The following is a 12,087-nucleotide window of genomic DNA, read 5'->3' as shown; positions in this document are numbered from 1 at the left end:
GAGAAAATCTGTTAGAGAGCTTGGTGGCCACATGAGATTTTTCCTTTGGGCTGTTATCCTTGTGAACTGGAGGATTCACTACAACAACAGCAGGGTTGTGAGGCTTAGCAGTCTGAGTAGGCTGCTTAGGCCTATTGACAGCCTTGGCTTTAGGCTTACCATTAGGGTTACATCTATCCTTAGTGTGTCCAACTCTTTTGCAGGCAGTGCAGAAATGGGGAACCCATTCATACTCAACCCTTTGCAGTAAAAAACCACGATAAGGAGAATTAATCTTGATAGCCTTAGGTAATTCCTTAGAGAGATCGACATCAACTAATATTCTGGCAAAAGCAAGCTTACTCTTAGTAGTGGTATGTTCATCTGCGCAGATGGGATTACCCACTGCACTAGCAACCTTGCTAAGCCCAGTTTGAGACCAAAAGAAGGGGTCAAGGTTTGGGAAAAGCACCCAGACCGGGACATGATGTAACACCCCCATACTCCGAGTGCCTTACCAGGACCACTCAGGTATGAAGACATCACCATCTCGGTTGCCCGAGGTATGATAATCAAATAGACAAAACAGAAACAACATTTATTATAAGTAATTTAATGAATAAGTACAATCCTCGAAACCAAACTGAAAGTACAATACATTATTCCAAACTATCTGTTCTCAACTGAAATGTAAATAAAAACTAAACTACAGTGGAAGACTCTATCGTCATATCATGGCCATCCCAGCTATCCCAGTATCATCTCTATACCTGTTCAATATCTGCTCACCATCCCCGAATGGATCACCGCAGGTTTACAAAACAACACCGGGGTCAGTACTAATCACACAATCAATATAGATAACAACAATAAGACAAAAGACAATTTGAACTGTCACACACACACATACACCACCAACTCCCATCATCTCAATACCGATCGTCCTTTGGACCAGCCCGCGATGGGGGACCGCAGCCGTTCCCACCTAAGCCCCGCTCATCGAACGAGCGATAACCCTATCCATTAATGTGCACATCCCCTTTCGTGGCGGGTTCCACGAAGGGCGAAACTAGGGCGTGAGATCACTCCCGCAAGTGACCCCACTCAGCCGAGAACGCATCTCGAGAACCATCAACAAACACAACCACAATCACAATCACAATCACAATCATCATATCAAGCAACTAACTACAGCACATCACCAATATCCCATTATGGGACTAATACTGAGTAGGAAATCCTACCTGGAAAGCACAACACGCAGACGGTATCTACATTTTGTCTCAAAACGCCTCTTCTACGAATTCTCCTCCTAACATATAACACATAAAGACTACCAATTACTTACTATTCATAAAACCCCCAAATCCTAAATTAGGGTTTAACCAAACCTAGCAAAACATTATATAAATCATATTAAAAGCTTACCCTCGACGCAAGGAATCCAACGACACGAACTACGACACGAATCGACCGTCCGAACTCGGGAATTGTTAAGGATGCGATTAGGAAGATGATCGATCGCTTTCTCTCTTAAACAGGTTTTAGGTTTTGGTAAAAGTGAATTAAAACAACGACGATTATGTTTAAATACCCTAATCGCATAATTAACAAAACCCGCGAAAAACTCCCCGTAAACCGGACACTCGATCGAGTACCCAAGGTACTCGATCGAGTACCCCCCTACTCGATCGAGTGCCCCAGCTACTCGATCGAGTGCCCAACAGGTCAGAAACTATTTTATTCCGCAACTTGCCCATACTCGACAGACTAAGGGCTACTCGATAGAGTACCCCCAAGACATATAAATACGGAGTATTACAGTCTTCCCTCCTTAAAAGGAACTTCGTCCCCGAAGTTCAAACCACTACTAAAACAAAGGTACTCCAAAACATTCCCGACTCAATCTAAAGCACGCTACTTACCCAACTCATCCCGACAACCTACCGACACAACATATAAAAAGGTGTATATAGAACTCTTAAAAACTCTCGCGATCATCTCCTACCCCCTTAAAAGAAACAAGGTTACGTCCCCGTAACCACACATACCTGATCAAAAAGGAAGGGGTAACGCTCTTTCATGATATCCTCTGCCTCCCATGTAGCTTCCTCGGTCTCGTGGTTAGACCAAAGGATCTTGAGCAAAACTGTCTCACCACCCCTAGTCTTTCTAACCTTTCGGTCTAGGATCTGCTTAGGTACCTCAAGATATGATAAAGACTCATCCAGCTCTAAGCTCTCTGCCTCCAACACATGTGACGGGTCACTCACATACTTCCGCAGCTGCGACACATGAAACACATTATGCACTCTCTCCAATGCAGCCGGTAAAGCCAAACGATAAGCCACTTCCCCAACTCGCTCTAAGATCTCATAAGGCCCTATAAACTTCTGACTTAGCTTGCCTTTCTTCCCAAACCTCATAACCCCACGCATAGGAGACACCTTCAGAAGAACCTTGTCCCCAACCTGAAACTCTATGTCCCGACGATGTAGATCGCATAACTCTTCGTCGATCCTGGGCGCTCTCATACGTTCTCTAATCATCTTAATCTGTTCCACCATCTCATGTACCATCTCTGGTCCTAAAACCTTTGCCTCAAAGACTATCGTCCCAACAGATCGGACTCCTACATCTCCTCCCATACAAAGCCTCAAACGGTCGTACCAATATCTTGGTATGATAGTGTTGTTGTAAGAAAACTCTATCAAGTCCAACCTCCGCTCCCGCCTACCACCAAAATCCATCACACAAGCTCGCAACATATCCTCAAGAGTCTTGATTGTTCTCTCGGTCTGCCCGTCTGTCGCAGGATGAAATGCTGTACTCATCTTCAAAGTCGTTCCCAATGATTCCTGCAACTCCTTCCAAAACCTTGATATAAACCTCGCATCTCTGTCGGACACTATGTCCTTAGGGACTCCATGTAACTTAAGCACGTTCTTTCGATAGGCCATAGACAATTGTGCCTTAGTCCATGTATCTTTCATTGGAACAAAGTGAGCCGACTTGGTCAGACGATCCACTATCACCCAAATCATGTTGTTACCTTGTTGACTCTTGGGCAAACCCACAATGAAATCCATGGAAATGGATTCCCACTTCCACTCAGGCACCTCCAAAGACCGAACCTTACCTTGTGGTCTTCTCTGTTCCCCTTTAACTCTCTGGCATGTCAAACAACGGGACACAAACTCGGTTGTTTCTTTCTTCATCCAGGCCACCAAAACGTTTTCTTCAAATCCTTGTAAAGCTTGTCTCCACCTGGATGAACTGAATATGGTGTGCAATGCGCTTCTGTCATGATTGTCTTTTTCAACTCCTCGTCATTAGGAACACACCACCTACCATCAAACCTCAAGCTACCGTCTGTATGAATGGAAAAGGACACCTGTCCCTTTCTCTACTCCGACTCTCCACTCCACTATCTTAGGATCCAAAGCCCGCTTATCCCGAATATCATCATAAAACTCCATGTGTCTTGTCATATCACCCATAGCATCTCCTTTTTCGCATCATATGAATCGCAAAGCTCGCCACCTCATCCTCGGCCTCATCAAAGAGAGCCGTACACAAGGAATGTACACTCTTTCAACTCAAAGCATCAGCAACAACATTGGCCTTCCCTTCATGGTAGATGATTTCCATGTCGTAATCACCAATCAGCTCCATCCACCTCCTCTGTCTCATGTTCAACTCCTTCTGCGTGAAGATGTACTTGAGACTCTTGTGATCAGAAAATACCTTAAAGATTGCTCCATAAAGGTAGTGCCTCCAAATCTTGAGAGCAAACACCACTGCACCCAACTCCAGGTCATGAGTAGGGTAGTTCTCCTCATAAGGCTTCAACTGCCTAGAAGCATAGGCAATCACTTTACCATTCTGCATCAACACACATCCCAACCCATTCTTCGAGGCATCTGTATAGACCTCGAAATTCTCGCTCCTCGCAGTAATGCCAAGACAGGAGCTGTGGTCAAACGCTCCTTTAAGGTTTGGAACGCCGTCTCACAACTCTCATCCCAACGAAACCTGTTCTCTTTCCTCATCAATGCTGTCATCGGTCTAGCTATCTTGGAGAAATCCTTCACGAACCGTCTGTAGTATCCAGCTAAACCCAAGAAACTCCTCACCTCAGCAACATTCTTTGGTGCTTCCCACTTTGTCACTGCCTCAATCTTCGCCGGATCCACAGCTACCCCATCTTTAGAGATTACATGCCCCAGAAAGGCAACTTTCTCCAACCAGAACTCACACTTGGACAGCTTAGCATAAAACTCATGATCCCTCAAAGTCTGCAACACGATCCTCAGATGCTCCTCATGCTCCTCCTTAGTCTTAGAGTAGACCAAGATGTCATCGATAAACACTACTACGAATCGATCCAAGAACGTCTCGAAGATCCTATTCATCAAATCCATAAACACCGCCGGCGCATTAGACAACCCAAATGGCATCACCACATACTCATAGTGGCCATACCTCGACGTGAAAGTTGTCTTTGGTATGTCCACCTCTCTAATCTTCACCTGATGGTACCCCGACCTCAAATCAATCTTAGAAAAGACTGTTGCACCACTCAACTGATCAAACAGGTCATCTATCCTTGGCAAAGGATACTTGTTCTTTATCGTCACACGGTTCAACTCCCGGTAATCTATGCACAGCCTCAAACTCCCATCTTTCTTCTTCACGAATAGAACTGGTGCTCCCCAAGGCGATACACTTGGTCTAATGTACCCCTTCTCTATCAAATTATCCAACTGTCTCCTAAGTTCCTCCATCTCCTTAGGACCCATACGGTACGGTGCCTTAGAGATTGGCCCCATTCCTGGCTTCAACTCAACGTTGAAATCTATCTCCCTCTTCGGTGGCAACCCCGGAATCTCCTCTGGAAAGACATCTGCAAACTCTCCCACCACTGGTATCTCCTCAACTGTCGGGCTCTCTATCCGGTCATCTCTCACATGCCACAAAATCAGAGGACATCCCTTCCTCAGATACGACTTCAAAGTGACAGCTGCAATCAACTTAACTTTGGGTTTGACTAGAAACCCACGGTAAGACACACTTACACCCTTAGGACCTCTTAGGGACACTTTCTTTTGATGACAGTCTATCTTAGCTTTATACTTTCCTAGCCAATCCATCCCAACTATCATCTCAAAACCATTAAAAGGAAACTCTAGCAAGTCTACAGGGAAATCGACTTGCCCAACTATCAAAGATACATCTCTAAACAACCTCCCACACGATACAGACTCACCTGAAGGTATGAAAACTTGCTCCCTAACTGACTCATATACTCTCAAACCCAACTGTTTTACATGACTCAAGACACGAACGATCGAGAAGCCCCGAATCAAACAAAACAAACGTAGGAATACCATTAACAAGGAATGTACCGGTGATAACGTGCGCATCCTCCTCAGCTGCCTTCTTGTCCATCATGAACAACTTGCCACCGGTCTTCTGCCCACCTCCCTGGACAAGATTAGCGATGCGGTCGGCTTAGCACCCGACCCTTGATTGTTGTTGTTGTTCATCGGTGTCTTCGCATAAGAATTACCGCCGTTGCGGTTGCCTCCACTGGTAACTCGACCTCCCGGTTTGGCCATGATCCCACCGGGTCCATTTGCTCGCAAAGCTCTGTGCAGGTCTCTGAAAATATCCCGGTGCGCTCGTGCACTCATGTCTCTTGTGGCCTACGCCACCACAACCAAAGCAGGTCACTCCCCAGCTGTTACTCACACTCCCACGACCTCGCCCAAAGGAAGTTCCAGCACTAAACCCAGACCCAGACGAAAATCCCTTAGATTGATTGTGGTTGCCTTTCTTGAAATTAGATTGGCCACCACCCTCGCTCTCAGACTTCCTCTTCTCTCCACCTGACCTCTCCTGAGCCATCTCCACTAGTCTCTCAGCTCTCCCAGCCCTCTCATACGCTTCCTTCACATCAGTAAGGACTCCCACGGGTAACTTATCCATAATCTTCGTGGTTAGCCCTCTCTCAAACCTCAAAGCCAGATTCTCCTCACTCAAACCCATATCCTCAAAGATATCCGGATTTCTCATTGAACCGCCTGTAGTACTCAGCCCACAGACATCTCAAACCGTCATCTTAAACTTGTCGAACTCCTCTCTCAACTTACTCCTCACATGTTTGCACGAACTCCTTCCCTCATGACCCCTACGAAACTCCTCCCAAGGAATAGCAGGTAACCCTTGGTTGGTATATATCTCCTTGGCACTCACTTTCACGGAATCCCACCACTTGCCAGCTGCCTCCCTCAGATAGAATGCAGCCTGATCCACTCTCATCTCATCAGGACAGCGAACTAAATCTAGTATGTTCTCCATCTCCCTCAGCCAACTATCAAGATGGTTAGGCTCCTCAACTCCCTTGTATTCCTTCGGGTTAAACCTCGCAATATAGAGGCTGACTTTAGCATGGTCAACCTCCTTCTCCTTACTCTTATCCTTGTCCTCATTCACTCTCTTCAGGGTCTCAGTAAGAGCGTCCTGGTGTTCCAACATCTTAACGATGTCATCCGTAGTCATAAGCTCAGCTCTCGCGTACAAAGCATTTCTCTTGGGCGGCATCTTGAAGCTATATAAGAAAGGGATAAACATAAACACGCGTACTAAACCTCAAAACACGAAAACGCGCTGCCCAGAACCTACTCGATCGAGTATCCAAACCCACTCGATCGAGTAACGGGCTACTCGATCGAGTGCCCCCATGTACTCGATCGAGTACCCAAACTCCAGAACCAAACAGACCTTTCGATCACTAACCCACTCGATCGAGTATCTAGGCTACTCGATCGAGTGATTTCTACTCGATCGAGTACCCCTAGTTACTCGATCGAGTGCCCCAAAACTCGATTCGGACTCAAAATCGCTAAAAACCTACCCGATCGAGTCGGCCTCACTCGATCAAGTACCCCCAATACGTAAGAGCTACCCGCATATTACGTCGTATACTAACATGCTAACTTTATAAATCACATTATATCATAACAATCATGCTATTAATTGCCACGTTGTAAAACATTCCATCATGCTATCATTTCATTAACAATGTATATTTATATAACATTACTTTTCTTTCATCTCATCAACTTCCAATTCGAACATCCAACCATCAACACATTCCATCACATTGTTACGCAAGTTACTAAGCACACACATGACTCAACACACATTTCCCCCATGTGACCGGTTCAAAGTTGTAGGGCGACCCCCGCGACTTTAGGACGTCTCCCAAGCCTTTGCACTAGCTCCTACAACTTTTACCCCGGGTTCATTTTAATTGACTCCCTATGTTCATTAAGTTCATTGGTTACAGGTTTCAGGATCGTCGCTCTGATACCATTTGTAACACCCCCATACTCCGAGTGCCTTACCAGGACCACTCAGGTATGAAGACATCACCATCTCGGTTGCCCGAGGTATGATAATCAAATAGACAAAACAGAAACAACATTTATTATAAGTAATTTAATGAATAAGTACAATCCTCGAAACCAAACTGAAAGTACAATACATTATTCCAAACTATCTGTTCTCAACTGAAATGTAAATAAATACTAAACTACAGCGGAAGACTCTATCGTCATGTCATGGCCATCCCAGCCTATCCCAAAGATCATCTCTATACTGTTCAATATCTGCTCACCATCCCCGAATGGATCACCGCAGTTTACAAAACAACACCGGGTCGAAGACTAATCACACAATCAATATAGATAACAACAATAAGACAAACAGACAAACCTGAATCGAATCACACACACACATACACCACCAACTCCCATCATCTCAATACCGATCGTCCTTTGGACCGCCCGCGATGGGGGACCGCAGCCGTTCCCACCTAAGCCCCGCTCATCGAACGAGCGATAACCCTGTCCATTAATGTGCACATCCCCTTTCGTGGCGGGTTCCACGAAGGGCGAAACTAGGGCGTGAGATCACTCCCGCAAGTGACCCCACTCAGCCGAGAACGCATCTCGAGAACCATCAACAAACACAACCACAATCACAATCACAATCACAATCATCATATCAAGCAACTAACTACAAAGACATCACCAATATCCCATTATGGGACTAATACCGAGTAGGAAATCCTACCTGGAAAGCACAACACGCAGACGGTATCTACAAATTTGTCTCAAAACGCCTCTTCTACGAATTCTCCTCCTAACATATAACACATAAAGACTACCAATTACTTACTATTCATAAAACCCCCAAATCCTAAATTAGGGTTTAACCAAACCTAGCAAAACATTATATAAATCATATTAAAAGCTTACCCTCGACGCAAGGAATCCAACGACACGAACTACGACACGAACCGACCGTCCGAACTCCGGAATTGTTAAGGATGCGATTAGGAAGATGATGATCGCTTTCTCTCTTAAAAGGTTTTAGGTTTTGGTAAAAGTGAATTAAAACAACGACGATTATGTTTAAATACCCTAATCGCATAATTAACAAAACCCGCGAAAAACTCCCCGTAAACCGGACACTCGATCGAGTACCCAAGGTACTCGATCGAGTACCCCCCCTACTCGATCGAGTGCCCCAGCTACTCGATCGAGTGCCCAACAGGTCAGAAACTATTTTATTCCGCAACTTGCCCATACTCGACAGAGTAAGGGCTACTCGATAGAGTACCCCCAAGACATATAAATACGGAGTATTACACATGAGTAATGGTAAGCTCATCCACAACAGTAGGACTCCACGGCTTGAACACCAAAGGAAACCCATTAACATTCCAAGTGTCTGACCTAATTTTTTCCATATCCTCTGCACAAGCAAAGCGAAAATAATACCAACCCTTTGCAAAGTACATAATCTCAGGAGTGGTGATATGTGTCCAGTATTTAGAGACAAGACTCTCAATTTGAACAAGAGTTGATTGTTTCCCCAAAACAGTACCCACTAAAGTAGTCTGCCAGTATTCTACCTCTTTGACAATATCATCCTCATCAATGGTAACCGAGGAATCCACAACAGGAACATAAGAGAGATTCATACCTTTCGAGGAACTCTTCAAGACCTGTGAATAGGTTTTCGAAGTAGAAGCCTCTGCAGCAGGTTTAGTCGCAGACCCAGAAGAAGGTTTCTTGGTCGCAGATCCAGAAGAAGGTCCAGTTGGATGTGGCTTATCAGAACCCAGCGCCGCGTTCACATAGTCCGCCAAAATCGGAACAATCGGCACTGAGACTTCAGTTTCGTCTTCAATAGTCACAGTGGAAGAGTCCTCAATGGTAGCAGTCGGAGGAGGCACTGCTACCCTAGGCGGTCGGCCCCGGGCCATGGCTACGAAGCTTAGGGTTAGGCAATCGCAGTTTGAGAGGATTTTTAGAGAGAGAAACAAGAGAGAGGGCCGGTTTTTTTTTTATTATTATTGTTATTATTATTATTATTATTATTATTATTATTATTATTATTATTATTATTATTATTATTATTATTATTATTTTTGTTTTTGTTTTTATTATTATTATTATTATTATTATTTTTATTATTTTTATTATTTTTATTATTTTTATTATTTTTATTATTATTATTATTATTATTATTATTATTATTATTTTTATTATTATTATTATTATTATTATTATTATTATTATTATTATTATTATTATTATTATTATTATTATTATTATTATTATTATTGTAACAAAGCGTAAAATATGGATTCCCGTCTCAAAACACATTTCCTCATTAAAAGTATAAATTGGTAAATAGTAATAATAAAGATCATAAAATATAAGTTAATAAATTAAATTCATAAAAGTCGTTTAATAAATGGAACTCCTTTACATTTTACCGTTGATAATTCTTTAACTAAGTCTTCAAATATACGGGGTATGTATTACAATTTTCCCTCCTTAAAAAGAACTTCGTCGCCGAAGTTCACTCAAACTACTTAAATTTGACACCATACATGCTAATACAAATGTTATCTTTATGAGCTCATACTATGAAGGAAATCACACACATTACTTAATTGTATAACTTATAGTAGTAAAGATAACCAATTGCATTAAACACACATAAACAAAGTTATATTAAAATGCGAAACTTTTAGTAGTATCACATTCTACCCTCCTAAAAACAAACTTCGTCCCGAAGTTTCCTAATAAATACTTTATTAAAGCACTACGAGTATCTTAAATGCCCATACAGTAATAATTCTCCAGCAACCAACTCAACCATATGATTGTCAATATTAACATTAATTCCATTTCACCGTGATGTGCTTCAATGGTCATAATTTATCTTCAACCATTTTCAGCGATTTCCCCTCTTTTTTCTCTCTTAAAAAAAACCCTAAAATCCCAAACTTGAAGCTATTGCTACCCCAATCCACCCACCGTCCCTCTTGAGCCTCACGTGTTCGCCGGAGATGGGGCCGTCTTCAATGCTCTATCTGCGGCGACCTCCCACTCCTTTCTTCTTTTATCTTCTTTAACCTGGTTCCATTCACCCTTTTAGTTCCCTTGTTCCCTTCGTTTTTTCGATCGTTTTTCATTCCTGCCTGTGGTTTGTCTTTACGATTCACCATCGTCTTCTTTGTTCATCCGTTTAGCAATTATGGTTGTGGTTGATGTTCTCTTAATCAATCCAATGATGATTTTTTATCTGAAATCAATTGATCGATGGTTTTTAGCAATCTGGTTTTGTTTTTGGGGATTTGGGGGAGGTTTTTTGTTTGCGTTCTAAGGTGTATGCGGATTGATTGCGCGTTGCAGGTTGCGTAGGGGCGTCCCTGTGTTCTGGTATTCTTTCCAATGTTTGATGCTTCTTTTTCAGTTTCGAAGTCTTTTAATCGTTTTTTTTTTTTTGCGTTCTGGTAAGTGTCCCCTTTCCCAGGTTCGGCCTCCCTTTCATCTTTGTCATGTTTGTGTGTTTTTGTCCGTGTTCGGTTTGTCTCGGGGGTGGCTGTTTGGCTTTCGCTGGTGGTCTTTGTTTGTGTTGACGGGTATTGTCCGAGGTTGGTATTGAAGGGAACATGGTGCTGCTGGGTGTTTGGGTTTTGGGAACATGGTGATGCTGCTGGTTTTTCTTAGAGGAGTGGGAGTTGGGTGGGCTTAGGGTGGGTCTAAATGGTGTTGCTGGGTTGGGTGCGGTGGCTTTTCCGAACTTTCCTGTGTGCGAGCTCTTGTTTTTTACATTCTTTCTTTGGTTTTCTTTTTTAACAAATAATCTACTCTTAGAAGAGTATTTGCTTTAATTTTCACTTCTTAAAGGTTTTTATCTTAGCTTTTCGAGTTGGGGCTGTTTATGTGAAAACTTATGGCTACCATTTCTATTAATGCAATTTTCCTAAAACACTATGTTATTGCACATGGAAATGGCGAGTTTAAAGAGGAGGATTGGTCAATTTTTAGTTCTTTCTTACCAATGGAAGGAACCCTTTTGAGTAAGGTTAAATTTCTTAAGGAGAGGGGTAATGATTTTTTTAAGCAAAATATGTTTGACTCTGCTGGCGGCTGCTATGAAATGGCATGTCGACTTTTATGTTTGGTTTTAAAATCGATGGAGGATTATGACGCTGAATCTGTATTGCAACTAGCAATATCTTTAAATTTGAATCTAGCGGCTTGCGCTAACAAGCTCCATGAGTATGAGGTAGTTATAAACTTCTGCTCTTTGGTTTTGTCGTACTTCCCAAAAAATGTTAAGGCTCTTTTTCGTCGAGTTATAGCCTGTATGAAGACTAATATGCTCATGGAAGCACAAACTGATCTTGAAACCGTGTAAATGCTTGAACCTAAGAATAATGATATCCTTAGAGAACTGAATGTTGGCAAGAATCTACGGGCTATTAATCCTAACGGTAAGAGAAGTATAGAGGACCAGTTGTCATGTGAGGTTGCTAGAGAAAGTAAAAGACCTATCCCTGATGAAAATATCGCGGACACCTTAGTTAAGGATAATGGGGGGTCTTCTTTTGGCTCTTGCGTTTCTCCACTTTCTAACTCCACTGTCATGGATACATGCATTTCGGACGATGGTATTCCTATAAATCTCGAAGAAAATTCTTCTCCTAATTTTGAGTTGGATCACAATAACAAA

The 12,087-nt window shown here is 42.8% G+C and overlaps 1 protein-coding gene across 1 annotated transcript; it reads left to right on the top strand.

Moving 5' to 3' along the window:
* The first annotated feature begins 11,304 nt into the window (after positions 1 to 11,304).
* On the top strand, positions 11,305 to 11,772 carry LOC141641203 (uncharacterized). The gene has a single exon (XM_074449874.1). The coding sequence runs from the start codon at positions 11,305 to 11,307 to the stop codon at positions 11,770 to 11,772; it is 468 nt and encodes a 155-aa protein (XP_074305975.1).
* Positions 11,773 to 12,087: the final 315 nt, after the last annotated feature.

The sequence above is a fragment of the Silene latifolia genome, chromosome 2 (genome assembly GCF_048544455.1).
Source record: "Silene latifolia isolate original U9 population chromosome 2, ASM4854445v1, whole genome shotgun sequence".
Taxonomy (NCBI): domain Eukaryota; kingdom Viridiplantae; phylum Streptophyta; class Magnoliopsida; order Caryophyllales; family Caryophyllaceae; genus Silene; species Silene latifolia.
The sequence above is the reverse complement of the archived record's forward strand: the minus strand, read 5'-3'. Positions and strand labels throughout refer to the sequence as shown.

Coding starts and splice junctions, on each gene's coding strand:
- LOC141641203 (XM_074449874.1), top strand. CDS start 11,305: ATGGCTACCATTTCTATTAATGCAATTTTCCTAAAACACTATGTTATT.